The sequence below is a fragment of the Leuresthes tenuis genome, unplaced genomic scaffold (genome assembly GCF_036924035.1).
Source record: "Leuresthes tenuis unplaced genomic scaffold, fLeuTen1.0.hap1 SCAF_12, whole genome shotgun sequence".
Classification (NCBI taxonomy): Eukaryota; Metazoa; Chordata; class Actinopteri; order Atheriniformes; family Atherinopsidae; genus Leuresthes; species Leuresthes tenuis.
In genome coordinates this window covers 30,865,784-30,892,375 of record NW_027325366.1, presented here as the reverse complement: position 1 = coordinate 30,892,375, position 26,592 = coordinate 30,865,784, and the positions used below count along the sequence as shown (strand labels likewise).

Below are 26,592 nucleotides of genomic sequence, written 5' to 3'. Positions count from 1 at the left end.
GAGCTCTAATTATCTCCAAAACCTTTCTGTTTTTAGTGCTGGTTTCCCTTCATCCATCCTAACAATGTTCCATAAATCATTCCTTTTTCCCAGAATTGGCTCATGACCTCCAAAACATAATGTCCGCCACTTCTTTCCTGAATAGTCTGAATTCCCAGGATGTTGCTTTTCATCTTTTCATCTTTTTTTTTCCCCTTTTTGTCATTTTCTTCCCTCCTAAATTGAAAAGTAAGCTAGCGTGGAGTGTGGTGCTACTACATGTGACTGTTTTTGTGCTGTCTGATTCAAAGCATCAGTACAAAGAAGGAGTGGGACAAGGCACGTCAGTATCAGAGACCCCAGAGATGGAGAGAGTTAAACGCAATCAGCAGTATATTAGCACGGTACTTCATTACAGTGACCCTGTATTCTCCTGAACCCTCATTTATATTCATCTGCTCCTCCTCCTCCTCACACTTCATCTTCCCTCAAAGTCATAGTTGTAACAAGTCTCCTGAAGCTGTTGTTTTTGGTGTTCGTACCTCCTGTAAAACCCACCGCTCAGATATAACACCATTGAGCCCTGTGGGGTGATCTAAACTCCACTCTGTCTACAACATAACCTGCTTTTTCATTTCTCAGGAGCAAAGTGTGTGTTCATGCCTGCTGTGATTTGTTGTGCTGTCTCTCTCTGTCTTCTTGTAAATGTACATTATTGATCTGCTTCTTTTTCCTCCACTTTCTCTGCACAAAAAAACCAACAAATTTTTGTCGGGTAGATAAAATACAAGGACTCTCTGGGCCGAGGCACGGCTATACCGGATCTCCCAGAGGTGAAGCGGGTGAAAGAAACCCAGAAGCACATCAGCTCGGTAGTGGAACAAACCGAACCACGTGTGCTCCTAACCGTCCAGAGTGGACCTCTTTGCTACTTCCCTTCTCTCCTGCTATATCTCTCTCATCTTCATCATCTCATCTTATCCATCTCTATTTAAGGCTCAGACTGCAGTTTTCAAGCTTCTCTCCTCCACCATCACCACCATTTCATCCTAGTGTAGTCTTAATTTCCACCCATCTTCTTCTCCTGTTACTTTTTCATTTTTAATCCTCTTCATCAGTCCCTCCCCTTTGGCGTGTCAACACAGTATTTTCTAACCCGCAGCCCAGCTTTCTTCACATAAATCCGCTGCGTGCTGCTGAAATAATTTCTATTTCGCAGCAAATGGCGTGAGGAGTGTTTGCCTACGTGTGTTTATTCTTGGCTGTTCAACAGGAGCAACCAGGGTGAAAAACTCTATAGGACCAATTTCTCTGACTCTGTTCGGATATACAGTGACAAGAAAAAGTATGCAAACCGTTTTTAATTAGTCATAAAATGTGCTCTGATCTTCATCTAAGTCAAGGGCTTTGACAGTATAACGTGTCTTTGAACTCTCTCATTCAACATTCGTTGAATTCATTTGAGTTAATGACCTAAAAAAGAGCTGATATCAGTCAGGTGGTATCACAGTTAAAGACAGAAACTTTCATGTTTTCAGAACCAGTAGCTTTGTCTTTCTATTCAAATATTTATGGATTTATCACTTCTAAAGGTTCAAACATCCTGTGTTTAAAATACTGGAGATAAAATCAGGAGATTTACTGATGGCTGTCAGTCAGGTGTTAGCATACCTGGAGTCTTGAACTAGAGCTACTTTGACTGATAAAAACCACTCAAACTTTTAGATTGTGGTCCACACAAGAAGAATACGCGTTTGTGAGCCGTGCCTCGCCAAAAAAGAGCTTTCAGAGGATCTGTTGATTTACATAAAGCTAGAAAGGGTTAAGAAGGGACTCACCAGTCTATGGATGAAATGGAGACACTTTGGGACCAAGAAGTGGGCTCCCAGTTGAAAAGAGCACAACAAAGTCTCATCTGTGAGGTAAAGAAACAACCCAGAGAGACAGCCAAAGATTAGAAGGTGTCGTTGGAACTGTCTAACTTCTGTGTTCATGAGTCTATTGGTACGACTAGGTACTGCAAGCCTGAAAGAGCACTCCACACAGCAAAATGTTCAGTGGACTGATGAAACTATTTGGAAAGAACACACAGCACCACAGCGGGCGTAGAAATGGCTCCGCGTGTCATCCTGGAAACATAAAGTATGGCGGAGGAAACCTCGTGAACTGTTTTCCTTTTGGAGAAGACCGAGCCCAGATGTCAACGCTACACAGATGCTAAAGCAGTTCTGCCAGGAAGAATGGACTCAAATTCAACCTGAAAGATGATTTTTCTTCTAATTATCATAGGCACATTATATTCATCAATGCCCTTGACTTGGATGAAGATCAGATCACATTTTATTACAAATGAATGCAGAAAACCATGAAATTCCAAACGGTTTGGATACTTTTTCTTGTCACTGTATGCCAGATGCAAAAAAATGAATCTGAAAACAGTTCCTCCACTTCTCTAAGATCAGGGATGTTTCCTAAAAAGTATCTTCCTTTTTTAAGAGTTCAGGGCTCAAGTGTCCAAGTCTATGAAACCAGTCCTATAGCTGCTTGGTGCTGATGGTTTAAGAGTGTCTGACTGGCCCGTTGGGGCGCTGTGCTTCTGTCCTGTAGGTGTTGTATAAAGACAGTTCAGCCAAAGGAACTCCTGTGGTGTTTACTCCAGAGATGGAGCGAGTCAAAAGGAACCAAGAAAACATTAGCTCGGTACCTTCAGAACCGCTGCAAGAACATATTCTCCTTAAGAAATGTGTCCCCCCTACCTGTTAACCTTCTTCTAACCGACTTGTCCCCTGCTCTAGTTAATCATATTAATGATCCCGACTGCGCTCTCCTTTTAGATCAGTTTAATCCCACCAGCTGTGGTGTGCCTGTGCGCATCATCACCGCTAACCTCTCCTGTAGCTCAGACTGCTCCGTTTCATCCTGTTCCTTCCCGTTCTCCCTCTGAAGATTACAACATAACTTTATTTCCTCTAACTCTTCAACATCTTAATAAAAGTCTCCCTGCTAATTCATCTGTCTGAAATGTGTCAGTAATGCTCCGGCTAGTTCTGCCAGTAGCTGTGTGTGTGTGTGTGTGTGTGCGTCCTCTTAAATTCCTCTTTTTTGCTGTGGATGCTAACGGCTTCTGAAAGATGAATTTCAGATATTCATCCTGTTTTCTTCCACCATCCTGCCCCCTCCAGGTGCTGTACTCTGACAGCTTCCGGAAGCAGGTCCAGGGCAAAGCTGCCTTCGTTCTGGACACACCTGAGATGAGGCGTGTCCGGGAGACCCAGCGCATCATCTCTGGAGTAAGTTTTCTATGACATTTCTGCGCTGCTGTTTGTCTGGAAGCAGTAATGATATATGCTACTTTGAATCTGCAGTGTTTATGTTTATGTTTATGTTTATGTTTCTGTTTCTGTATTTATCAGACGCTCTTATCCAAAGCGACTTACAAATTAAGATTTAACAAGCTAAATAAAGCTAACAATAAGCTACATAGAAGGAACCCAGGAGTCCGACTCTGTCAGAGGGGACAGAGTAGAGATAGGGTGCAGGCATAGAAGGAAGAGCAGAAAGATAAAGTGCAGAGATAGAGGGGGGAGGGAAGTACAAGGCAGTGACACATTTAGCCATGTCTGACTGACATGTTTGCTGGTATTTCCTTACACGACTAAACTTTCTGTTGTGATTTGAACTCTTTAGGTTAGATACCATGAGGACTTTGAGAAGAGTAAGGGCAGCTTCACTCCCACCACCTCCGACCCCGTGACGGAGCGCGTGAAGAAGAACACTCAGGACTTCAGCGACATCAACTACCGCGGCATCCAGAGGCGTGTGGTGGAGATGGAAAGGAGACGTGCCATTGAGCACGACCAGGAGACCATCACCGGTACTGGCACAGGAGCACGGCTCGGCTTTAGCCAAATGGAGATATCAAATTCTAACAAATTGACTTCTGAAATTCTGAAAGATAAACTGCAGCATGTTTAATGAGCTGCTGAACTGTCACTTCATACCTGGCAGGGGGCATAATAAGATTCACACGTTTGAAAACAGACAAAAGGGATTAAAAGTGTGCAGCAGATTTCTCAAAAGAATAATCCAGACAGAAGAGTCCTTCAGCTTAATGGACAGTGGGCACAGCAGACTGACTGGTGCACGTTTACCCCTCAGATCTCCGTGTGTGGCGCACCAACCCCGGCTCTGTGTTTGACTACGACCCTGCAGAGGACAACATCCAGTCCAGGAGTCTGCACATGATGTCCGGTGAGTTTAAACTCAGAATAATCCCTTCACAGATCTGTTGCATCGTGTGAGCAGACTGAGCTCAATCTGCTTCATTAGTTCTGATTTTAAATGAGTAAAACTGCTTTTTAAGTTAACGTATCATTACTTAATGAAACTGCGCTCGTCGCCGGTTGCCAGAATGACTTTGAACGCTCTTTATCCACACTTTTAAAGATCTGTATTTGCCTCAGACCTGATCAGCTTCTTCCTTTGGTTTCGCTCCGCTTTGCCACCAGGTTTCAGAAAATGCTGCTTGGTAAATGTTTTGTGATAACGGCGACACGTTTAACCGCCACCTCGGCGCTCACCTCGACTGATAATGATCCTCAGTAGACGTCTTGCTCTGTCTGTGTGTTTGTGGAGAGATCTGTGACGTTATGGTCAGTTTTAACCAGAACTTTCCGCTCTCTGGACGTTGTTCTGACAGTGCAAGCACAGCGTCGCAGTAAGGAACACTCCCGCTCCACCAGTGCTTTGAGCGGCTTGGCTGATGAGAAGTCCGAGGTGTCCCAGGACGCTGACCACCACCTCTCCCTCTACAGCAACGGCTTCGTGACGAGCTCCACGGGTAGGGAAGCAAATTCACCTCAGCACCAGCAAATGCCAGGATGTCAGGACCGAGCATGTGCAGTTTAACAGTGTCAGTAATAAGACTGCGTCTGATTGAGTTGGTTTCTTTAACATCTGCAGGCTACCAGCAGACGAGGACTGTGGAGCTGCAGCAGAGGTCATCATCTGTGGCCACCCAGCAGACCACGGTGTCCTCCATCCCCTCACACCCCTCTACCACCGGGGTTAGTAACACACACTCTCTCCTGGAGCTGCGGTGAATTCACCTCTTCCAGGTCCTCAGATCTTACTGACTGACTGCCACCTGATTCTTTATAGAGCCCATAGAGCAGTGAGCTTCATAGAACTAGAAGTTAAAGACCCAAAGAGAAGTCCAGCTGCTGCCTGCTTAACTAAACCGTACCCAACACACACCGACTGACTTCTTTGTTTCCTCTAGAAAACCGTCCGTGCCATGTATGACTACACCCCAGCCGACACCGACGAGGTGTCGTTCAAAGACGGCGACGTCATCGTTAACGTGCAGTCCATCGACGAGGGCTGGATGTACGGCACCGTGCAGCGCACCGGCAAGACCGGCATGCTGCCCGCCAACTACGTTGAAGCAATTTAAAAGACAGAACCCGCCCATCGTCCCTCCAGAGTGGGCGAGACGCATCCACAGGGTGGTGACTGGTGTCCCTGTGGTCACAACCGTGGCTTCGTGCAATGTGTAGCTTTTAGTTTTCTCCTGCTCTGCAACTGTATTTTAATTGTGTTGCGATTCTCGTTGGTTTGTCCGTTTTCCTTCATATGCTGCTGCCCCGCTACCTGTGGATGTGACTTAAGACTCATGACCCGACACATATAAATACTTCTGATTATACATAACGTGCATACTTTGAATTACAGACTATTTTAGACGGTTTAAGACTGTTCTGAGACACTATCGTGGGAAAGAACAACTCACCAACATTCAACCTGACCCAATATTTTGTACATTTAAAGAATTTGATGTCATGATTTAATATACTATTTTTGTCCAAGCTCTACCATGAGCATTTTCTCCATAAAAACAACGGACTCAAGTAGATCCCATTGTGCCTCTGTTGGAGAGTCTAATGAGTAAAATATAAGGAGTTAGTTACTCCTCAAGGATTAAACCACTCGTGAAGAGTTGTACGAGACGACCCTCAGTCTTCTCTCCTGTATAATGAAGACTGGCCAATAGTAGAATGTGTGTTTTGTTTCTTCCGATTATTTAGGTCCTGTTTGAGGCCCATCCTCTGCCTTTAATCAGTAGTTAATAAAGCACACTAATATCCTGCAGCACTCTGGTTACCTCTCTTCATTCGGTTCATTATTGGGCCAAATACAGGCGTGTTGGGGCTGTAATGTGCAAGACGAATCATCTCCAAACATTTTATGTTTCATGGGGAACTTAAAGATTTGTCAACCCTCTGTAGACTGCAACGATGTAATGTTTGGTTAAACATTATTTCCAAAGATCACATCATCCTCCAGCTCGAGTTGGTTAACTGTAATACCACTAATGGCCACTAGGCCAACTGAAACGCTGTATATTAGAGCGTTTCAGTTGGCCTAGTGGCCATTAGTGGTATTACAGTTCACGACAAAAACTTTCATGTTTTCAGAACCAGTAGCTTTTTTCAAACGTCCTGTGTTTACAATACTGGAGATAAAATCAAGAGATTTACTGATGGCTGTCAGTACTACAACAATATACAAAACTAGAGCACAAAATGGTGTGCCACTATGGAGGTGTTACTAAATGATAACCATATATTATGACACTCTGCTGCACCAGAGGAGCAAAAATGAGGATATATATGATGCTGATGAGTGTGATTCACGTGCGAAACGCACATATTTATTCAGAAAAACGTGTGAAATCCTTCTGGGAACTGAGATTACAAAACACAATATCAGGGCACAATAATGACATGAAATCCGATTCATCTGCTTTGTTTTCCTTCTACCTGAAAAGAAAACAGAAGGGATTTTTCTCGGCAATTTGCTTTATTTCAAGCAAAATTCCAACAACGTTGCTTTAAATCACTGTAAATTATTACCAAACGAGTTGAAATCTTTTTAAAAATACCGTTAAATCAAAGAGTGAGCATGTGAAAACATGTGAAATGAAAAGTCAGTAATAAAATTAACACAAAAAGAACACATTTATAGCTAGAAAGGCCTTAATGTTATCTGTAAGGTTTATTGATAAGGCAGACGTCTGGAATTTGGTAGTGAGACAAAGTTAGTGAAATCCCAGGTTTATAAACCTTTAATAATCTAATTAATCACAACCTGTAAACATTTTAAAGTGTGGCTGATTACATACAGACAGTTTAACAGCAGGCATACTGGCGGCGACATAAGAAGACAATAATTACAATTTCTCAAGGTTAGTAGCACTGAATGGAAACTATGATTTGACATTACTGACGTCAGTGAGTCGACCGTTAAACGGAGCGATGCTGAGACTCGGAGTGTCAAAGCAGTTTTTGGCTCAAAGGGTTGTAGAATTCCTGTCATATCCTTTGGCTTGCGCTGTGACTCGCTGCTCGTGCTGGAGTCACCTGGTCGCCTGCTGCGCAGAGAGCAAACTGGCCCGCTGCTGGTACTGATTCTCTTTGGCCTCTGCGATTTTTGCCGTCAGATCCACCGGTTTCTCGAAGAAGTTCACCAGCGCCTGCTCAGTCAGCAGCGACGCCAGGATCTGAGCGTAACTGACCGTCCACTCGCTGTCAGCCGCCAAACTCCCGTCACCTGAGCTGCCGTCTGCAGCGGTCACCTGCTTTGATCCCGCTGCTTTTGCTTCCTCTTGGCTGCCGACCTCCGACCCCGAGCTTTGTCCACGGTGGCCGACCTCGCCGATCTGCAGCACGAGACTTGTTACGGTGGCGATGGCCTGGAAGAGGTCGTTCTCACCCGGGTCACCGTGGAACATGCTGTAGAGCGTCTTACAAAACTGGATGAACTCTCGCTGTGAAAACAGGAGATGAAGGAGTTACTTCCTGCATTTATCAGCGATGTTCAAAAAGAGACGACAGGAAAACATTTTCCACCACCTGATTCATGAGGGGCAGAGGTTTCTCCACATCTTTCTCCTTCTCTTTGGCCAAATCCTGCAGCATCTGCTTCATCTGATCCTGGTAATCTTTTACTTCATCCTCACCATCTGGAAAACCAGCTGCACAGAGTCAGATTATCCTCCAAAAGAATCGAATAAACATCATATTACACACTTTCATGCAAAGGTCTGAGCACCCGAGCTCAAAATGTCTGCAGAGACGAACACATCTTTGGACCATTTTCTATTTTCAAACTGCAAAAATTTGAAGGAAAAAGTATTCCTGCATTAAATCTGAAGGATGTATCCTGCTTCTATAAATGAGTTCATCTGACCAGGGGTGCCCAAACTTCTGCACGCCACTGTTAGCGGTGGATGTGGAATGAAAGCGGGTTTGGACCAACCAGGGGGCAGGTTGACATAGAGAGGTCTGTTTGTGGACACCAGGGGGCTCTTCATCAGAGATGGGTCATCCTCGCTCTCCGTCAGAGCTGCAGACAAACACAGTGAGAAGTTTATCACCTGCAGTCCTGGCGGCAGATTTCTTTATTTCTTTCTTTTCAAAATGAACAACCTGGAGGAATGTGGAGACGATACAGCAGCCTGATCTTCTCATTCAGCTCCTCGCTGTACAAAGTGTCTGAAAAGAGAGGACACGGAGTTCAGTTCTTCTCTTATCTGGAGTCATTCGATCATTAATCTGATCCATCTGTGAGCACCCGTCCTCGCTCCACCCACCCAGCCAGTTGGCAAACTCTTTGAAGGTAACCAGGTTGCTGCGGTCCGGGTCCAGCAGGGTGAAGGTGCGGTTGGCCAGCGTGTCGGTGTGTTGGTTTGCGCCGGCGGGCCACGGCGCCAGCAGCGCATACAGGCTTTTGAACTGGGGTCGGTCCAGCCGATACTGCCGCTCCACGAAAGAGCGATTGGAAACGTCTCGGTACTGCCACGCTGCGGCTTCGGCCGCGGCGGCAGAGCTGCGGTCGCCCCAGTACAGACTGATGAAGTGCTCCGTCTGGAGGAGGGAGGACATTTCCTTTCACACATCCGACCTTTTGATAACATGAGGGATCATGATGATGTGAAGAGATACCTTGAACAGGTCGTAGATGTCAGACAGATTCTCTGGAGAGATCGAGACGTCTGCGGTCACCACACGCAACTGCAGAGCAACAGATGAGTGACTTAAAGAGGATCTCAAAAGGCTAAAGTTAGAGCTGGCTTAGCACACTGATACCTTGTTCTAAGGTCTAAGGCCTCAGGATTTTGGCTTATTCACAGCCATTTGATGCATAAAGAAGGAAAATGCACTTTATTGCAAAGATTTCTATAAACTTCATGTGTTTCTTTAAGGATCTGCTTTGGAATCTGTAGATTAAAAGAGCTGAAGGCTATAAGAAGTTAGCAAAGAGTTTCCAAACAGCCATTTCTTCCGTTTATAATCACAAACTTACATAGAAAACATGTCGGTAGAGTTTTGTAAGTCCAGTGATTGGGTGGAGGAGTAAAAACATTTTTTAAAATGACCTTATTTCTCTAAACTCAAAGACAAACAATTATCTGACCACACTAGTCAAACCACAGCAGTTCAAACCGAAATATTTCCCAAAATGCATGTTGTTTCACCAAGATTAGATCATACACATCATATCTGTATGATAAGACATCAAATATTATTTTTTATTACTGTTTGTAAGTAAAAGGTTGCTGTTGGAGGCTGCTCACACCCACTCACTTTCACTTCTAATGATGCAGCAGGTGAAAAGGAACGATACGTTCTGGAGAACGCCATCAGCTCTCATCATGGCTGCCTTTTAGAGTCAGTGCACACACTTTAAAGACTTATTCAGGAAGTGTGTGTATCAGCCAGAGGAAAACGTTTAACAGGGAGACGAAGGAAGGTTTCAGCTCACTTTCAGCAAATTCTGGATAAAATGTCAAACTTTGTACAGGTGCCCAAACTGTTTCATGTCACTGCAGGAAAGTCCTAAATGTTTCGTCCTTTGAAATAGTTTAGATTTCATCTGCTTACGGTGTTTTCCTTTGTGGTGTCTTCGTGGGCCTGCAGCACCTGGACTCTGTGCAGACAACGAAGACGCTCAATGTGGCGCACCGTCAGGTTTCCAAATTTCTGCCGAGATAAAACAAAAGTAAGAGAGTCGAACGGAATCATGACGTCCTTCGTAAACTGTACCGAGGCTAATTTCAGGCTCATTTCAGGCTCATTTCAGGCTCATTTCAGGCTCATTTCAGCCACTTCACTAACAGAATAATGATGTAATGCTGCTGTAATAAAATGAATCATTTGCTGAAGAATTGAAATAATCACATCAAAGGACTCATTGATGAGGTCGGTGATGTTCATGTGTCCCACAGCGGGAACATCGGGGTCGCCGCAGCTGCTCTCCTCTGCGGCCGGCGGGGAGGACGGGACGCACGGCGACTCCTCATTTCCAACCTGGTCCAGAAAACTGCGGAGCACAGAGTCGAGGGTTCACATTCTGTCGTGTTCTACGATAAAAGCAACCTCTTTATGAATCATGGACATAAACTAAACCTATGAATGGATTTAGGACCACAGGAATGATTTCATTTGTATGAAACCAGGTTCTTTAAATATCAGAAGCGTCTCTGAGGATAAACTACTTTAGATTTACTACCTCGTGAGAATCATGAGCGCCTGTCCGTCATCTGTGCTCGCAGAAAGCTGTGCAGAGTTGGCATCCAGCACAGCCAAACCAAGCTGGAAGATGTGTTTGATTCCCTGGAAGAAGAAGCAGTCGACCACGCAGACGGCGCTGTGGAAGGGCAGGACGCTGAGGAAGAGCGTGAGGAACCAAGACAGGGAGACGGAGGAGAGGGTGGAGAGGTCTGGGACCTGTTCAGCCAGTTCTGGCAAACGCTCCCTGATCAGCTCCTCGAACACCGACTGGTCCACCTGAGCTCCTGCAGGAGGAAATCAAACGAGGCTGATACCAGAGGTAAGGTTTTCACAAATGAAGTAACAAGAAGTCTGATTTATTCATTCACTTGAAGCTTTATCCAACAGACACAGACACTGGGCTCGGGCCCAAGGTAGTTCCTAGAGCTCCTCCTCTGTTTGAATTCTTCATGGCGGATGGGAATAAAGTAGCCTTGGTTAAGCGAGTCGATCAAAGGTTCTTAGGTGTAAATCAGGAAGCCTCCACAGCCTACACAGTTAGTCCCCTTGTGGTCAAACTTTGGTACAATCTCCGTATCCAAAGTGTCATTAAGGCTCCTCAAACTCCATCATAATGACAACATACTGCCATCTTCAGCCATCTTCCTGCTGGTTCTTCGATGCATTGATACAGAAGAAGAGGATAAACAGACAGCATTGACCATGTACTGTTGGACGGCTGTAACTGGCTGATATTTAGCAAGAATAAACGCAGATTCCTCTGCAAAACTCCAAAAATGTGTAACCTTAGTTCCTGATCGACTGAAAAAGAAGGGTGATGGAACACAAAGGTAAACATGCGTCTCTCTTAACCTTCACTGAGTGTCAGAGAGGAAACTAACGAACATTTCTCTGAACCTGTGTCTGTAAAAACAAATTGAACCTTAACTTCTTTGTTATTACATTCATGAACAGCTCGACCGGGATAAAAAGCAGACATTGGCTGTTTTTCATTGCTTTGTCCACTAGATGGCAGCTAAAGTTTGATCTTATTGCATGGTTATTATTCTTTCCTAAAGCTGCTGTTTGCTATTAAACAGCTTATGTAAAATTGTGAGTTTATCACTGTAACACAGACAGAAAATACCAACAAACATAGAAAAGTGTTGAAGGTACAACGATGACACGATGACACCTGCTGCAGAGACGATTAACAGAGGCAAACACTCTCCCTTACTGGATACAAAGGCAGATAAATCCATCCTGGTTATTACCAGGATGATTTTATTGCTGATTTTTTCTGTTAAAGCTAACGAGAAGAGAAAAATGCCTCCGATTATCCTTCACGTCTCCAATCCATGCAGCCCGAGCGGCTTCTTGGAAGACGATCTCTGCTGTACCGAGAATGAAAGAAACCCACCAACAGGTGGACATTAAAAGGAAGAGGAAATTGTTTTAAAAGTACCTTACATAATACAAATTAACAGCCTCACAAACACAGGAAATAAGCCCTTATTTTAGAGTTGTTTGACTTGTTTTTTTGCCATAACAGCTTGTGGACTGAGAGCAGCTTCTTTCTCACCTATAACCCTGCGGTTGAAGTAGTCAGGCAGCATCCTCTCACAGACAGCCACCAGCAGCCAGAAAGCTTCTTCCTCTTTTGCATACAGCAGCAGGACTGATGCCAGGATGTTCATGGACTATATGGAGGGAGGCAAAAGAAGAGGAACTCACACAAAGATCTGAAGCCTTTCACAATGCCACTGTGGTGCTCACATGCTTTTACCTGGCAGTATCCGATCTTTGGGTTGCGGTGAGCGTAGGCAGTGAGGACACGCCTGAGTGCAGCGATGCCGGTGGGGTTTTGGAAGGCAGGGTGGTCCGGCAGGGAGCGGTGCAAGTCACGCTCGATCTCCTCTGTGGCCAGGTTGCTGTGGCCCATCGATTTCTGCACCAGGCTGGCGTAGTAGCCCTGGTGGGACTCCAGCTCGGAGGACGCATCTGCACAAACCAAACAGAAACTTTAGCGTGCTTTCAAGCCCCCGAACGATGATTAATGCATTTAACCACAGACAATCTGAAGCAGGACTTTATAGGCAGGAAACAGACGCACGGTGCCATCAAATGATTAGTCACACTTCACCTGCCTGAAGGCAGAATACTGCTGACACAAAGTTTTTTAGCACGACAACAGGAAAGCCTGTAAACACCATCAGGATACAACACTGTGCCAACTTCTTTATCCAGGTTCTGTTGTAACTGTACAACATGTCATGTTTCAGTTTCAGTTTTCAGCTTCCAACTGTCTGCTCACCATCATGTGAGATTGTGATCGTTTCGACACGAGGAAGTGAGACTGAGCAGAGGAACCGACAGCAGACCAAAATAAGTCTGCAGACACCGGCTGAAAAGGTGTCGCTGCAGGAGCTGCAGAAGGGGATGTGAAGCCCAAACTGAGTTCAAACACCTCCGACCTCCACTCATCTCCATGTTAGGACCCTCCGCCTATGAGACTTTATAAAAACTTCTAATACAAGACTTTAAAACCGTTATAAAAGAGGTTTAAACTTCTCTCAGACAACAGCAGGAATGTACCGGGTGTAAATGTGTCTCATCTTTCACCCATTTCTGCATTTATCGCTGTGCTTGAGAGCATATATTTGGATGTCAGAAGTCTAAACTCAACCCGGCTCTTTGTTTGGAGCCGTCTGGGTTAGAGAAATAGCTCAGAGTAGATATATCCCGTCCCCTCATCCTCATCTCCACCCAACTGTAAAAGCATTTGTTGCATCCTGGAAGTAGGAAGTTGAAACTCTTTTGATTTTGTTTTCCAATTAACAGCAAATTCTCACCAGCAGTGATATAGTTACAGTGATATATACTTAACCTGAAGAAGAGGTGTGCTAACAATGCTCAGCCAGTCTTACATTTTGTATCTCTACTGAACAGACTGACTTTCAGAAAGCAATCTTCAGCTTTTTACCACTGAGAAGTTAGAATTAGAAGTGATTTTTGACTTGTGTTGAATCTGCGAAGAGTTTTTCACTTCTTTGCCTTAAATTCATGGTGGAAAAAGACGTTTCACCGCTTTTCTGCTGTCATTTGACCAAAGTATGTCAGAGATGTTTCATTAAGACCTCAAAACTTACATCACCTCGTGAAAAAAAGGCAGATTATGTCTCCTTTAAAATCAATACTATATATGTCTGGAGTTTGTTGTGATATTTCATTTTATCTGGCCGATCCTGTTGGTCAAACTACTGCTCAGAATAACGTGAAACTGATTTTTTTTACACACAAACAGATCAACCACAACATTAAACCCCATGTTACTGAGTGGATTCTACTTCGGTCACCACTAAAAGCTCCTGCCTGATGCATCATGACCCTTTGTGCACGTGGAGGATTGACCTTCTACGTGTGCATCCTGTGAATATTTGATCAGATTCGGATCTGGAGAGCTTTTGAGGACAGAACTCGTGTTCTTTGGGTCCTTTCTGCGAACATTTTTGTCGTCCTGCTGAAGGTGGATTTAATGCTGTGGCTGATGGTTTGGAAATCCTAACGTGATCTTATTTTTCAGCTTCCTCTTACCAGAAAGCATCATCCACAGCTCCCCTCGCAGCGACTCCGGTATCCCCATGGCAACCAGCCTTTGGATCTTATCCGTGCGAAACATGTGGACGCCGCGGCCAAATTCAGAGAAATGATCCTCCCACAGTCGCTCCTTCACCGGCTCCATGCTCTGACACACACACACAGGTATAAACCCTCAGCTAATGTGCCGTAGTCGTCAAATAACTCAGAGCTACACGTCTTAACTCGATAATTCTGACCCACCTTGTTTCCATTGGTTCCCGGTTGGTTGTGTTGGAAGGCCGTCATGAGAGCTTCGCTGTTGACGGTGTTACGCAGGACCTGCTCCTCCACCTCCTCTTCATCAGAGCATGCCGTGTCGTAGTAGAAGGTGTAGTAGGGTGTTGGGGATCTCTGAAGGACATACGACCAAAACACATTTAGTTTTAACATTTAAGGGCTTCACAATATCCAATAACTTCTAAGTGATCCACCCTTTTAAGTTAAATTTAGAGTACAAAACGAGACTGAAGTAATAAAGCTGTAATAATGCTCCTCTGGGGCAATACGCTGTGACACTGTGGGTTCGTTTTTCACCGTAATTAAATCCCATCAATTCTAACACAAGCTCCATGCGACACTTAAAATAAGGTTTTTCTTTTAATTTATATTTATATTTTACAACTGGCACTAAAAATACGTCAAAGGTGTTAATGAGTGAATCATAATAATGACTAAACATCTGAATCTGCAGCACAAAGAGGTGAAAACTGACGATACTCAACACTTTCCCATAAACGGCCACATAAGCTAACTTTACTCATACAAATTAAAGCAGTTTTAAGGTCCAAACCAAATCAATAAAGGTGCTAATCAGTTATATGTTCAGTGCTTCAGTTTGTATGTTTCTAAATGCAATTATAGCAGCATTTTAGAGGTTTTCATTTCCTGGAAAATAACTAAAACCAGCTGATGACGCTCTTGTTTAGCATCATTCTAAACATTTTAGATGTCTTTCCTCTTGGTTATAAAGTCTCACATGAGATACGCAGCATTAAAAGGTTTTTATTAATCTGGGACAACATTAATGTCCATGAAAGTGACTGAGAGCTCACACAATATCTGCCTTCGTGTGAAACTGGACAGTGGAAGAAGTGCGGTATAACACGCAGTCCTTCGAGAGAAATGCGATTATTTCTCCATAAAATGTCCCATAAAGCCAACGACCACTCAGCTCAGTGACACACTAAACTGTGGCGGATGGGAGCCGTTGGAAATGTTACCAGGAGAAATTTTAGTTCTTCATTCTGCAGCTAATCAGATAAACCACAGAGGAAGGAGGCTCAAACAGCTGCTGTTCATCTAATAACAAGCTGGATCTAATATGAATCCGCCGGAACCTCTCGGTGTGCAGCTGTCCGTTAATGAGCCTGCAGCAGTTCACGCTTGTCCAAAGTTATGTGGATGAGTTACCAGGTCAAACATAGTCAGGCAACGGCCTCAAAATGTGACAGAAAAGCACCAAAAGGGTCGTTTGCACTTTCAGTAGCCAACAGATTAATGGAAAGCAGAGCATGTTTGAAAAATGACCTTTTCTTTGGATGTCTGATGTGTTTTTTGTTGAGGGAAAGGTACGAATGTTACGCGGCTCTCTGAGCATGGAGCTGACACGCCACGCTCACTTATTGGTGTTACTTTTTGTGTTGTGGAACCGATCCCTTAAGTTAAGAGGTAAGAAGTTTCCAGTTTCATCAGAAAAAGTCAAACCAAAGCCACAGCTGCAGCTGTGAGAAACTGTGGTACAGTTAGCATGTGGCTAAGATGTTAGCAGCATAACAAATATTAGCCTTTTTTTCATAGTAAAAATACATATTCAACCAAACAAATGACATAAAAACATCTCAAGCTGCATCCATGCACAGGTGCAACCAACAGAAACAGCCTCAGGGCCTGAAATGGAGCCAAGAGGAAGAGTAGAAGTCTACTTTACAACATTACCTCTCGGGTTACAATATGTTAATACATCATTGAGCTGTTTTTACAGTACTTACCACACTCCTCCTGCCATCTTTCTTTCTGCGGAACATGGACTGTTTCCAGTGCAGAGCTCGAAGTCTGGAGTTCATGCTCTCCACCAGCTCGTCCCTGTCCTGCAGCTCTATCAGCTGGAAGGCCTTTTTAGTCCGAATGCTCACTATTACCGGATTGGGAAGAGGGCTGGTGCTCTCTGCTTTCTCTATGGACAACACCTGAAGAAGAAGAAGAGCGGCAAAACGCAGTCAGAAACTCCCTGTGTCAAACAAGAACAGTGAAGAAGACTCTTTCCTGATATCTGTGCTGCACGACGATCAGCAACAAGTAATTCTGTCTTTTTCTCAGGGGACTAGACCAAGGAAGAAGGAAAGAATGCACGACTCCACTTAGAGTCAATTAACATAAGCTGCTTTTATGATTATTAAAATCCAACACACAGATCACACGTTAAAATGATTAATGCAGCTAAATAAAGGCCGTGCTCATGAGACAGAGGAGTCCGGTACTCACCAGATTCGCCTCGACAAAGAGCCAGAATTCTTTCTTGAATTTTCTAGAGCAGAATCTTTATAAAACGTCCTTTAAATAAAATATCATGTTGAGCTTGTGTTTTAAATGCTGTAGAAAACAACATTCCTCTCTTCACCAATCACATGAATCCAGCCCGTGTGTTACTCTTTAACTAGCAGTTAACCAAACTTCCCTGAAAATGCTTGGTTATTATTCACCTGATCCCCTCAGTGTCAAACCAAGACTAACGCTTTTGTACTTTCAGGCCCTCAAAGTATTTCAGAATAACTATAAATCAAACTGCTTCACTTACGGTAAATTTTAACCAAACTTATTGACTCATCTGTCACTTTATGAGCCAATCAGAAGTTGGATTCCAGGGCATAACTTTCAAACTTTGACCTGTCTTGTTGTATTATTTTGTGGCAAAAAATGTGCTGATAACAGCTGCTGTAACAGCTGCTGTACCTCTGAGAGAGGAATGAGCAGCAGGCAGCTGCCTTCCTCTCGGCTGGAGAAACACAGGTAGCTGTCGGTGGTGTAGAGAGTCCCGGCTGTATGGCAGCGGGCGTGCGGCGTCCACACCGAGCACGACACCACCTCGTGGAGTTTCTCTGCGCGAGGAAGCCGAAACAGAGCCAGGACGTAGTCTCTTAATGCCTGTTCCTCCAGGACCCTGAAGGAGAGGATGATGACAGGAAGAGACAGGCAGAAGGACACAGAGGGGCAGCTTGAAGATGAGGTCTGACAAAAATTTGTGGTGATCAGGAAGAAAAAACAAGCAGAGATAAAGATAATTTTACTACTGAGACTTCAGGTGCAAACACAAGTGATATAAAACAAAATGATAGCACATTTCTAACTATGGTCTTTAAGGTCCTGGAAGAAGCTTAAACAGTAAAGCACCATGATGAGAGTAAAGCTAAGAGAGTCCAGGTTCCAGAGGACTGACCATTAACATAATAACTAACATTAATAAATATTCTAATCTCAACAAAAGTGGGAAAAAAGGCTTTTTCGTTGTTTTAAGTCAGGATGCACAGCTGGGCGGTTCAAAAATGCCCATTTTTCCTTATCAAAAGCTACTTTAAGTGGCTGGATGAGCCATCTGTTTGCTCTTCTGATGAAGAAAAACGGTGATTAAACATTTCAGACACTGTCCAACACAGTTTATCCAAAATGCAAAATGTCTGATTCTGTTTTTTCTTTAAAAACAAACCTAAATACCTGCAGATGGCATCACAGAACCTGCACCGGGCTGCTCTTTTCTTTATTCTATTCCTTATTATAAAACACACTGATGCACCCAAACAGCTGCCTGCTTCTATCTAAAGATCATCTCGGTGCCTTTCTTTCAACCTTCTGGGTAAAATAAGAATCTCTTCAAATGACCTTTCTCACTCTGCTCTTCTGCTGATCTGTTAATAACTTTTTTGATGCTCTCTTGAGTTTGAAAGAACAAAAATAAAAACCACAGGTGAGCGTTACTTTCCGTTTCATGTGAGGAACTATTTTTCGTGCATCGCTGCATTCGTTCTTCTGCTGCATGAAAGCCTCTTTTGTGGTTTCTGTTCAGGCTATTTAGCTAAAATATGTTTTATTTTCAAAGATATTCTAAATAACAGGCTTACAGTCCAGGACTGCCGATAATTCAGAACACTTTGCTCCATTTTTTGAATATTGTTGACATCTGAAACTAAATTCAAGAAGCAAAACGTCTCAACAAGTAACAAAAGGAGGATGTGCTTTCTTATTTACCAGCTATTGTGCAGGAAGGCTTGAAAATATCAGACAAGAAACAAAAAAAACATCCTGGTGGGGCTTATTATAGCGCTGCAGAGTCATGCAAACTCTGAAAACCGAGGTCTGCACACACCTGCAACTGCTGGTTTTAAACTAAAGCCAATCCTTTTAACAAATCTTTATGGTCTTGTCCTTTTACCCTTCCACATTTATAAGTTCCCCCGTCTGGCTTGTAGACCATTAAACAAAAGGAGCCGCGGTGAGGCCACGTGTAAAATACTCCAGGGATGTTTCTATCAACAATGCTTCCCTCACTCATATCCCTTCCTCACTTTGTAGCTTCCCCCGGCGGGGAGAAGAGACCCAAAGACACAAAGAGACCCGAGGACAGATGAGCCGAGGCTGTAACAGAAGAAATCCTCGGCTCCAAAGCGTCAGATGTGGGGTGAGCTTTTTACACATCACACCACTTAAAAGACAGACCCGTAAAAGCATCATATATCTTCTTAAAAGTATTGGAAGAATCTCACTGATGGCAGAAGGGCAGTTTCCAGGTTATGGCTAATATATAAAACACACCCGCTAAGTACATATGAAGGGATTTGAGGCAGATTTGGAGCAGACATTCTGAACAATACTACATCAGATAGAAGCCAAGGACATCCTTTTCCTCTTCAATGTGACCCAAATGTTCTGAGTTCCCTCTTTAAAGGATGCTCTCCCCAACACTTCAGGATCTAAGGCAACACACGAGCTGATGAAAGAGTACAGTGAAAATATAAATGAAAGTTTAAAAAGCTTTAAATCTGTCACGTTGGATATTCATTTGGCCAGTCACCGAACAAGGCAACGGCACTTTTAACCCAATAATAAATGTTTTTATCATTGAATTATGCATAAAAAGGCCGAATCTAGGCCAAGAAGCTAATTAATGATCAAGTTTGATATGAATAGTGACTAAACAGAGGGCTGGAACAAGTGTTCCACTTTAACAACTTGATTTATATACAAAAACACAGCAACAGCACCTTCCTCATGACAAATGTTCAACTTCCTATTTCGATAACCTTATTTTAACCCCTCCTGGACTCTTTATGGTATCTGATCTGCTTGCCCCCCCCCTCTTCCTTTCATATATTTATAGTCTGTGTAATGTAAACTGTGCCCACAGAGACGTATTAAAGACAGGATTGCCTGCAGTCCAGACCTGTCAACATCTATAAAGGTTTGAAGAAATATGAAAGAAACAAATGCAACAAAGAAGGCTCTTAAGTCCCGTCACTTTCTGAAATAACCAGTTCAAAAGAGCAATTAAAACAAAGCTAGCTCATGTTTAATCAAAGGATTTAATGATTTACACTCTGCACAACACCCCAACTTCCCTAGAAACAACAGGGTTGTACAGAAATATCTGCTGCTCTGAGCCGCCCGTCACACATCTGTATTGTACAGTAATTCATGCAGTTTGCTTCTGACTTAACTTCCTCTCCCACTGCTTCTGAGGTATTTACAGAAATAGGTGCATCACAAAGGTCTCTGAGCTGAGGGGGAACCGTGTTTTAATCCAGTCAGTGAAAGTTCTACCCAAAAAAAACAGAGAACGGGACTGAAAACAGCACCGCAGACATCTGCAGGGGGTTTATTAAAATGTTCCAACTCACACAAACATTCACAGATTGTCTGGGAGAAGCCAAACTGGCATAAATCATAATCCACACATTGGACCCACTGTGTAATCTTCTGTTATTTGGAAACTTGTGGCTGAATGAGAAGCGTCTCTTCTTTTATTTGCTTCGACATTGTTTCAGCAAATTAAACCCATATTTCATCCTTCTGTCCACTCAGAGTAAATTGAGAATGGTTCTAGAAACTAATTAAATGCTTGGTTTTGGTCTCTTTTGAAAACGACAGAGGGAGACCATATCTCTCTCATATTGGACCCTCTTCACCGGCTGCCCGAGGGAGCTTATGGTCCCATCTTTTCCTAACAGGGCTCTCAAAATGATGAAGTCATTCATCAGGCCTTGGTCCTGTGGAACCAGCGCCATTTTGGGTTCAGGAGGCAGGGTGAGACCAAACCTCTCCTCAAGGCTTAGCTCAGCTAAAGCAGATCTTTCCACCAGTGATGCTGGTCTGGTGAGGATTCCCGACTCCTTCTCTTTCCTTCTTTTTCTTTCGCTTCTCCCTTAGCTTACGAGCATTTGTGAAATTGTACATTATCTAGCCGGCATGTGCAACGTGGCATTTAGTTGATTTAATTGACCACAGCTCCTGTCCAGCGGCACAACGCTGTGGATTGTGCTGCTTCTAACGTCCTCCGTGGGAGATCGTGGTACATGAAAGCATCACTGAGTGCTTTTTCCAGTCACCTGAAAGGAGATTTTGTCAGATGAGGAAATGCTTTAAGTGACCACAGTTTGACTCGCAGTCTTAATGTTTAACGTGTTTAGGTGTTTGACAAAAGAAACGGGAAAATATTTGAAGGAGAGCAGCTGTTTTCTGAATCCGGCTGTATTGATACGCACTTCCACTCCAGTTTTATCTGCTTGTGCTTGTTTTTTAGGGCTTTGATTCTATGTGATTTCGGTCTAAATGGCTTCTTGCAACACAGACTCTCAGAGCCTGCTGCGGTCTGTCGACTCTGAAGCTCCTACAGTCTGAGGAGAGATGGCAACAACAAACTAAGAATGCTGACCAGAAGGGGAAATGCTTTGGATCAGTTGAATCCCAAACATCTTAGCTTTCCAATGGTCGCATGTTCAGCCTCTTCCACACAGTGAACTGTTGAACCAAAGATGGTGGCGTCACTTATTACGATGGCTAGGAAAGCACAAGAAGCAGCACTGACCTCTTGGTGATGCGTGCTGGCTGCTGCAGGGTTTGGTCAAGCTCCAGGCCTTCACTGTCCAGCAGACGCCTAAGAGCGATGTCAACCAGCTGACCTATGACCCCGAAGGCCTCGTCCAGATTCAGGAACATGGAAAACTCCCGCTGCCGCTGCCGGGTGCTGATCCGAATAGCTTCGGTCATGAGAGCGCTGGAGACCCGCTCCAGCCATGTCACCTCTGCCCAGGGAATCACAAACTTGACTGTGGAAAAAAGAGGAGCAGAAAATATTTGACTATAGGCCTCAAAAGCTGTAAAGCTGAAAGCCACAAACCAGATTTATAAAAGCTGCTCCAGTGGAATTACGTTTAACAATGAGAATCCAAAGAAAGATTCGAACCAAAGCAGAGAACAAGAAAGTTTTGATTCCCTATCTGACTTTACTTTGCTTCCAGTCTCACTGCTTGAAAATTCGAGCCCTCACTTTGGTGTACAGACCTTCCTTCCCCAGCAGGAAGGAGTAGAAGGCCACGTGGTTGATGCTGAGGTAGAGGAAGCCCTGCCGAGGCACCCGGCCCTTCCAGCAGCAGCAGGAGTAGTACGTCACCAATTTCTCTGATGAAGGGAGGCCGAAGTGCCGCTCAAACTTCAGCAGCGCCTCCCTGAACTTCGTCGGATCCTCTTCCTGGGCGGCCTGGCGACTCCGGACCTCCTCTGCAATGAGGCCCTAAAGAGGACAGACAGTTTTTATCCACATTTAAATCCAAAAATCCATCCTCCGGGTTGATCCACGCCTGAACTGGCACATGTCAGACCTTGACTTTTCCTTTGACGAAGCTGGCTGCATCCTCTTTGTTCTCAAACACAGACAGAGAGTGAAGCAGGTTGTGGACCAGCCAATCCCAGTGCTTGTTCACCTCCTCTATGACAGCTCCTGGGGAACACAAGGACAAACAGGGGGCGACCCATCGAAGATGGGGGTACAGAATTCATATCCAAGGCTTTAGGGGGAAAAAGAAGCACAAAAACAAAGCCACCAGAGCAAAACGTGTTGGTTCAGCTCACCACTGGCGATGACCCAGCTTATCTGAGAGCCGGGAACCTGCAGGAGGATGCGGAAGGGCGTGACCCTGGCACTGGAGTCCAGCACTGTGTCCAGGGCCCCCACAAGGAGACCTGAAAAGTCAGTCCACTACAATTATACACAGCAGAAATACAAAAGCTTGGGAAGCTGTAACATTTCTATTGGCTGTAGTCTTCATTTAGGTTGTTAATGTTCGTGGTGACAGGTGCAGGAAAGCTTGATTCCTTTCGAATCTTTTATATTTCTGCATAAATGACTTAGATAATCTATTACATATCAATAATATAATCAAAGTCTCACACTTTCACATAGTTTCAACTTCCTCTTTGACTCATTTAAAGCTTTTATAAATAGTTCTCACTTAAACTATTGGCTGATTCGGTGCCTGAATGCGGGAATTTGTGGCTACGTTTACTCTAAAGAGACAGTTCAGTCAGCACTTAAGATTAAAGTGAAATTCAGCTTCTTCGTATAAAGATTCAAGTATTTGGAGGTTCGCTAAGCCAGAGAAAACAATGGTGGCTCTTAATGAGATTGGCATATTTTGAGTTTCAGCCCAGCTTCCCTTTAATCTGTTAAAGCATTTTGGGCCCTTCTGAGGCAGCACTGTCAGCCAGATCCACCCACATTACCACAGCTAAATAACGCCCTGCACTTCAGAAATACGACTACAGAAAACAAAGGTGGTCAGATCTCTGTCTTTATGTTTTCTGGAGCCTTCTTTGGTGTGGTGCACAAAGATGGGGGGGAGGGGGGGAGTTATTCACTTTCATGCTGGAGTTGGAGTCAATAAATTCCCACACAGCTTCAGGGCCGACATAAATAAAACCTGCTGCCTCACGCTGTGAAAACAAAAGCTGCACCAGCAAGTTTTTCATCACTCGGAAACTCCGGAAACTGTTTTCATATTATAAGAACATCCCATCATATTCCCCACGTTGGTGGAAGCCTGAGCAGGTGGAAGCAGCTCCGTATCTCAGCTGAAAGTAAACCAAACCTTAAGGATCAACACCAACATGCCTGAAGCTGCAAACCCGGCAGCCTGGCAGCACAGACCCAGAAAAGCTTTGCTTTGGTAAACCTTGTAGAAAAGTTCAACCACGATGAGCTACGAGCCTTCGGCGTGTGAGAACCCAACTGTGAGGACCAAAAACAGACATTTTTAAGGCTTAGAGACACATCCTGTCACTTCTTCAGGACTGTAGGCGCACATTACTCCTGCGCTGCTTTGGAATAAAGCCGGCTGGGTTAGTTTCACATCCCACAAAGACAAGATTAAGTTCCTATTTGTTCAATCTAAACACGTTTGCCGGTGTGAACTGGATGAGCTGCAGATGTTTTGTTGCCCAGCCCTTCACAGAAATCCTGCTGGAAGTGTGTCAACACTGGTGCGATAGGGTCAGGAGAGCGTGTTTTCACAGCTTTCTTCTAACCGGCTGCATAAAACGGCCAAAAAAACGCCGCTTCGGGTTGTCTGTCGCAGGTCAATGAATGAGTTAATGTTGAAGAACATGCCAACAGAACTTGACCCTTGACCCCGTTGGCTTTGGGAACAGCAGGAACAAACACTCACACACAAAGCAAACCCTGCCAGGAAGTTTCTGTCTTTCTGTTTTATGAAAAGAACACTGGATGGGCTTCTCCAAAGGGAGAAAGAAGAAGCCTAAAGTGGACTCTGTGTGGCCCGTGTGAGTCACTCATCGGGTTGTAAAGAACATTTCCAGTGTGCCATTAAAAGCCGATGTTGCACAGACACGAAAACACCAAGAGGAAATCGCTTTAGAGGAAACAGCAAACAGACATTGTAGCTCACAGCGGTGGGAAGCAGTCAGACCGGCTACAGCTGCAGCAAACACGTGGCGAGAAGTTTGCATACTTGTCAGCAAATACAGCAACAGAACCTGTTCTGAAGCGTGAAACCGTATGAATCGAGTCACAGCGAGCGGCGGCATTTTAACAGCTCATACAAAACAGTCCCACGGACTTTTCACTGAAGACACAAACAAGTCCGACAAAAGGTCGGACAATAGGTGAGAGCTCGCCACAGCTTGGAAGCTGGTCATTACTGCGCTGCCTCCAGTGCACGTCTGGTGCGGGATAGTGAGAGTTCTTCAAGAAGAGAAGAAGAACTGTAAATATGACACATATAATGCAGATCCTTTTGTTCAAACCCCAACATAACTCCATTAAAAACCATCTAAACCCGAGAAATGTGGCTTTTCTTTAAAATAAAAGAAGAAAAAAAGCAAAAATCACCTCATTATTGTTACTGTTAATACTTAAAGTTCCATTAAAGTTATTAAATAACTAGAAGAATCTTCTGTGGGAGGAAGCGTATCTCTTTGACTTTTACTTTGTAACTCTGCAGACTACAAAAAGCTGTTCTGACCGTAAAGGTCCAAACTTATTAGACCAGATTTCTTGATTTTGCCCTTTTTCTGTAACTCAGATTTTGGCTTTGAGACCTGTGAGAAACATTAGTTTCAGGTGAGAACTGCAGATTTGACAGAAACCGACGTGGATCTGGATTTAAGGAGTTAACAGGTTCTGTCCGGAGTTAAACTGGAGTTTAACTGGAGTTTAACTGGAGTTTAACTGGAGTTTGGAGGCAGGTTGCCATAGCAACGGGGGTTTCCGTGCGTCCTAATAACCCAAACTTTGATTTCACAGTATTAGAGAGCTGCTATCCTTTTGGACGTTGTTTACCAGCTGCTTGTCTCTGGCCTCCTGTGGTCCTGACTAAGCCTGATGTTTATCTCACGCTGTCGTGGGGTTTTCTTTTCTTACCTGTGATCCTGCTCGTCGCCTCTCCGTGGCCTCTCCTCCTCTGCAGGAGGAAGAAGTCGTTGCTCCTCTCGGTCACCCAAAGCTTCAGAGCGTTTTTCAGCAGAACTTCCTCCGGGTTCAGCCACATTTCTTCCAGCAGGGAGGGATCGGAGGAGCACCTCCGCCGTGTCGGTCTCCGCTGCGGCGGAATAAGACGCTTCTCTGCCGGTCCTCCGGCTCAGGGGGTGGGGGGCTGATCTCACCTACAGCGGTGGGGGTTCGGGCTGATCCATGACTACAGTGCGCGCCTGCCAGCAGCAGGGTTCGGACTTCCTCGCTTCACACGCCTCTGCTGCCTCACGGCCGATTTACAGCAGCTGTACACACTAACCAAAGATCGTCTATAGTCTAAGACAACTGACTATTTAGCTAAATATGGCACCCGCAAAATTTGAAGAACTTTTTAAAGATAAAATATAATTTAAAAAGATACTCCAATCCCACAATGCAATAAAATCTATTTGTAGTAACTTGATTTCGTCAAAGAAATATTTCTGTGGATAAAGAAACACAATAATACTCGTTTCTTGGATTTTTTTAAATCTAATTTGTTATTTCATGAATTATAACATCTCCACTTTTATTTATCTGACATTTTTGTTGTTGTTTTCTTGGAAGAAACTTACTTATTTATTATTTAAATAAGTGTGTGAATTTGAAATTTTAAAGCTAATATGATGTAGTTAATGCACAATTATCTCAAATGGGAAGTTTTTCTTTTTCACACACTTTCCTTATATTAAACTTAATAATAACACAGTTTCTACTCGAAATAAAACCGAGAAAATCTGTGTTTCTAAGTATAATTATCATCTTAAATTATCATCTTAAAGCAAAAATAATATGGTAAAAACTAATAGGTGAACAAGTAAAGTTTGAAAAATTCATCCTTGTCCGGGATAAAAACCTAAGAAATTATGTTCTGCGCGGTCCTTTAAAAACAATACAGAGTGAGAGCTCTTCGTTTTATCGTCGTCTCTTCCGCATTTCACAAACTTTCCCTTCCGCCAGTTCCGGAGAGATTCACTGGCCCTTCAGTCATTGGATGTTCAGCTGACACAGTGCTAATGAGCTCCTTGTGACAATTGTCACAAAGAGGGCACGATTTGTTGTGGATCGGTTGAGTTAATGATTCGTAGGATGGGAAAAGCAATGTCCTAACAAGCCCCAAAGTTCTGATTCAATCATGCATTTTACATCCTCTCCTGTTGTGTCATACAGGCAAATCTGTGGAGATTATCAGCTTTGAACTGTTGAAATTAGATGATTAAAGTTGAGAACACGGGCTATTTTAAGACCGTAGAGAATGCTAGCAAACCACAGACCAGAGTGAGATTTCCTGATATGAAAACTAGCGCAAAGATGAGTGTGTTCCAATCCAATCCATTCAATTTCATTTATAAAGCACAGTTTAAATAAACATAAAGGTTTCCAAAGTGCTGTGCAATAAAACAAACACAA

General features: G+C 43.9%; 2 protein-coding genes across 6 annotated transcripts in view; one reads left to right on the top strand and one right to left on the bottom strand.

Moving 5' to 3' along the window:
- Positions 1-6,129, top strand: part of neb (nebulin) — a 59,754-nt gene extending 53,625 nt beyond the window's left edge. For all 4 annotated transcript variants that reach the window (XM_072397484.1, XM_072397486.1, XM_072397485.1 and 1 more), the window contains 9 exons: positions 291-383; positions 759-851; positions 2,587-2,679; positions 3,162-3,269; positions 3,667-3,853; positions 4,138-4,230; positions 4,679-4,819; positions 4,942-5,045; positions 5,261-6,129. In XM_072397484.1, coding sequence (XP_072253585.1) covers positions 291-383; positions 759-851; positions 2,587-2,679; positions 3,162-3,269; positions 3,667-3,853; positions 4,138-4,230; positions 4,679-4,819; positions 4,942-5,045; positions 5,261-5,434 — 1,086 coding nt within the window. In that variant the 3' untranslated portion in view covers positions 5,435-6,129. The remainder of the gene's footprint in view (positions 1-290; positions 384-758; positions 852-2,586; positions 2,680-3,161; positions 3,270-3,666; positions 3,854-4,137; positions 4,231-4,678; positions 4,820-4,941; positions 5,046-5,260) is intronic.
- Positions 6,130-6,821: 692 nt separating this feature from the next.
- LOC140319723 (TBC1 domain family member 8) lies at positions 6,822-25,460 on the bottom strand. 2 transcript variants are annotated; one of them, XM_072397482.1, is made up of 20 exons: positions 25,093-25,460; positions 22,287-22,397; positions 22,037-22,155; positions 21,720-21,948; positions 21,244-21,484; positions 17,121-17,328; positions 16,160-16,357; positions 14,373-14,522; positions 14,127-14,277; positions 12,319-12,533; positions 12,115-12,232; positions 10,552-10,837; positions 10,221-10,362; positions 9,924-10,022; positions 8,985-9,053; positions 8,633-8,906; positions 8,469-8,534; positions 8,299-8,385; positions 7,893-8,014; positions 6,822-7,807 (listed from the first exon to the last, which is right to left on the bottom strand). In XM_072397482.1, exons 1-20 carry the CDS (start codon positions 25,217-25,219, stop codon positions 7,397-7,399), a joined length of 3,423 nt encoding a protein of 1,140 aa, XP_072253583.1. In that variant the 5' UTR covers positions 25,220-25,460; the 3' UTR covers positions 6,822-7,396. The 2 variants fall into 2 exon arrangements, with proteins under 2 accessions (XP_072253583.1, XP_072253584.1); XM_072397483.1 differs by having other exon boundaries at positions 7,893-8,002.
- Between the last annotated feature and the right edge of the window lie 1,132 nt (positions 25,461-26,592).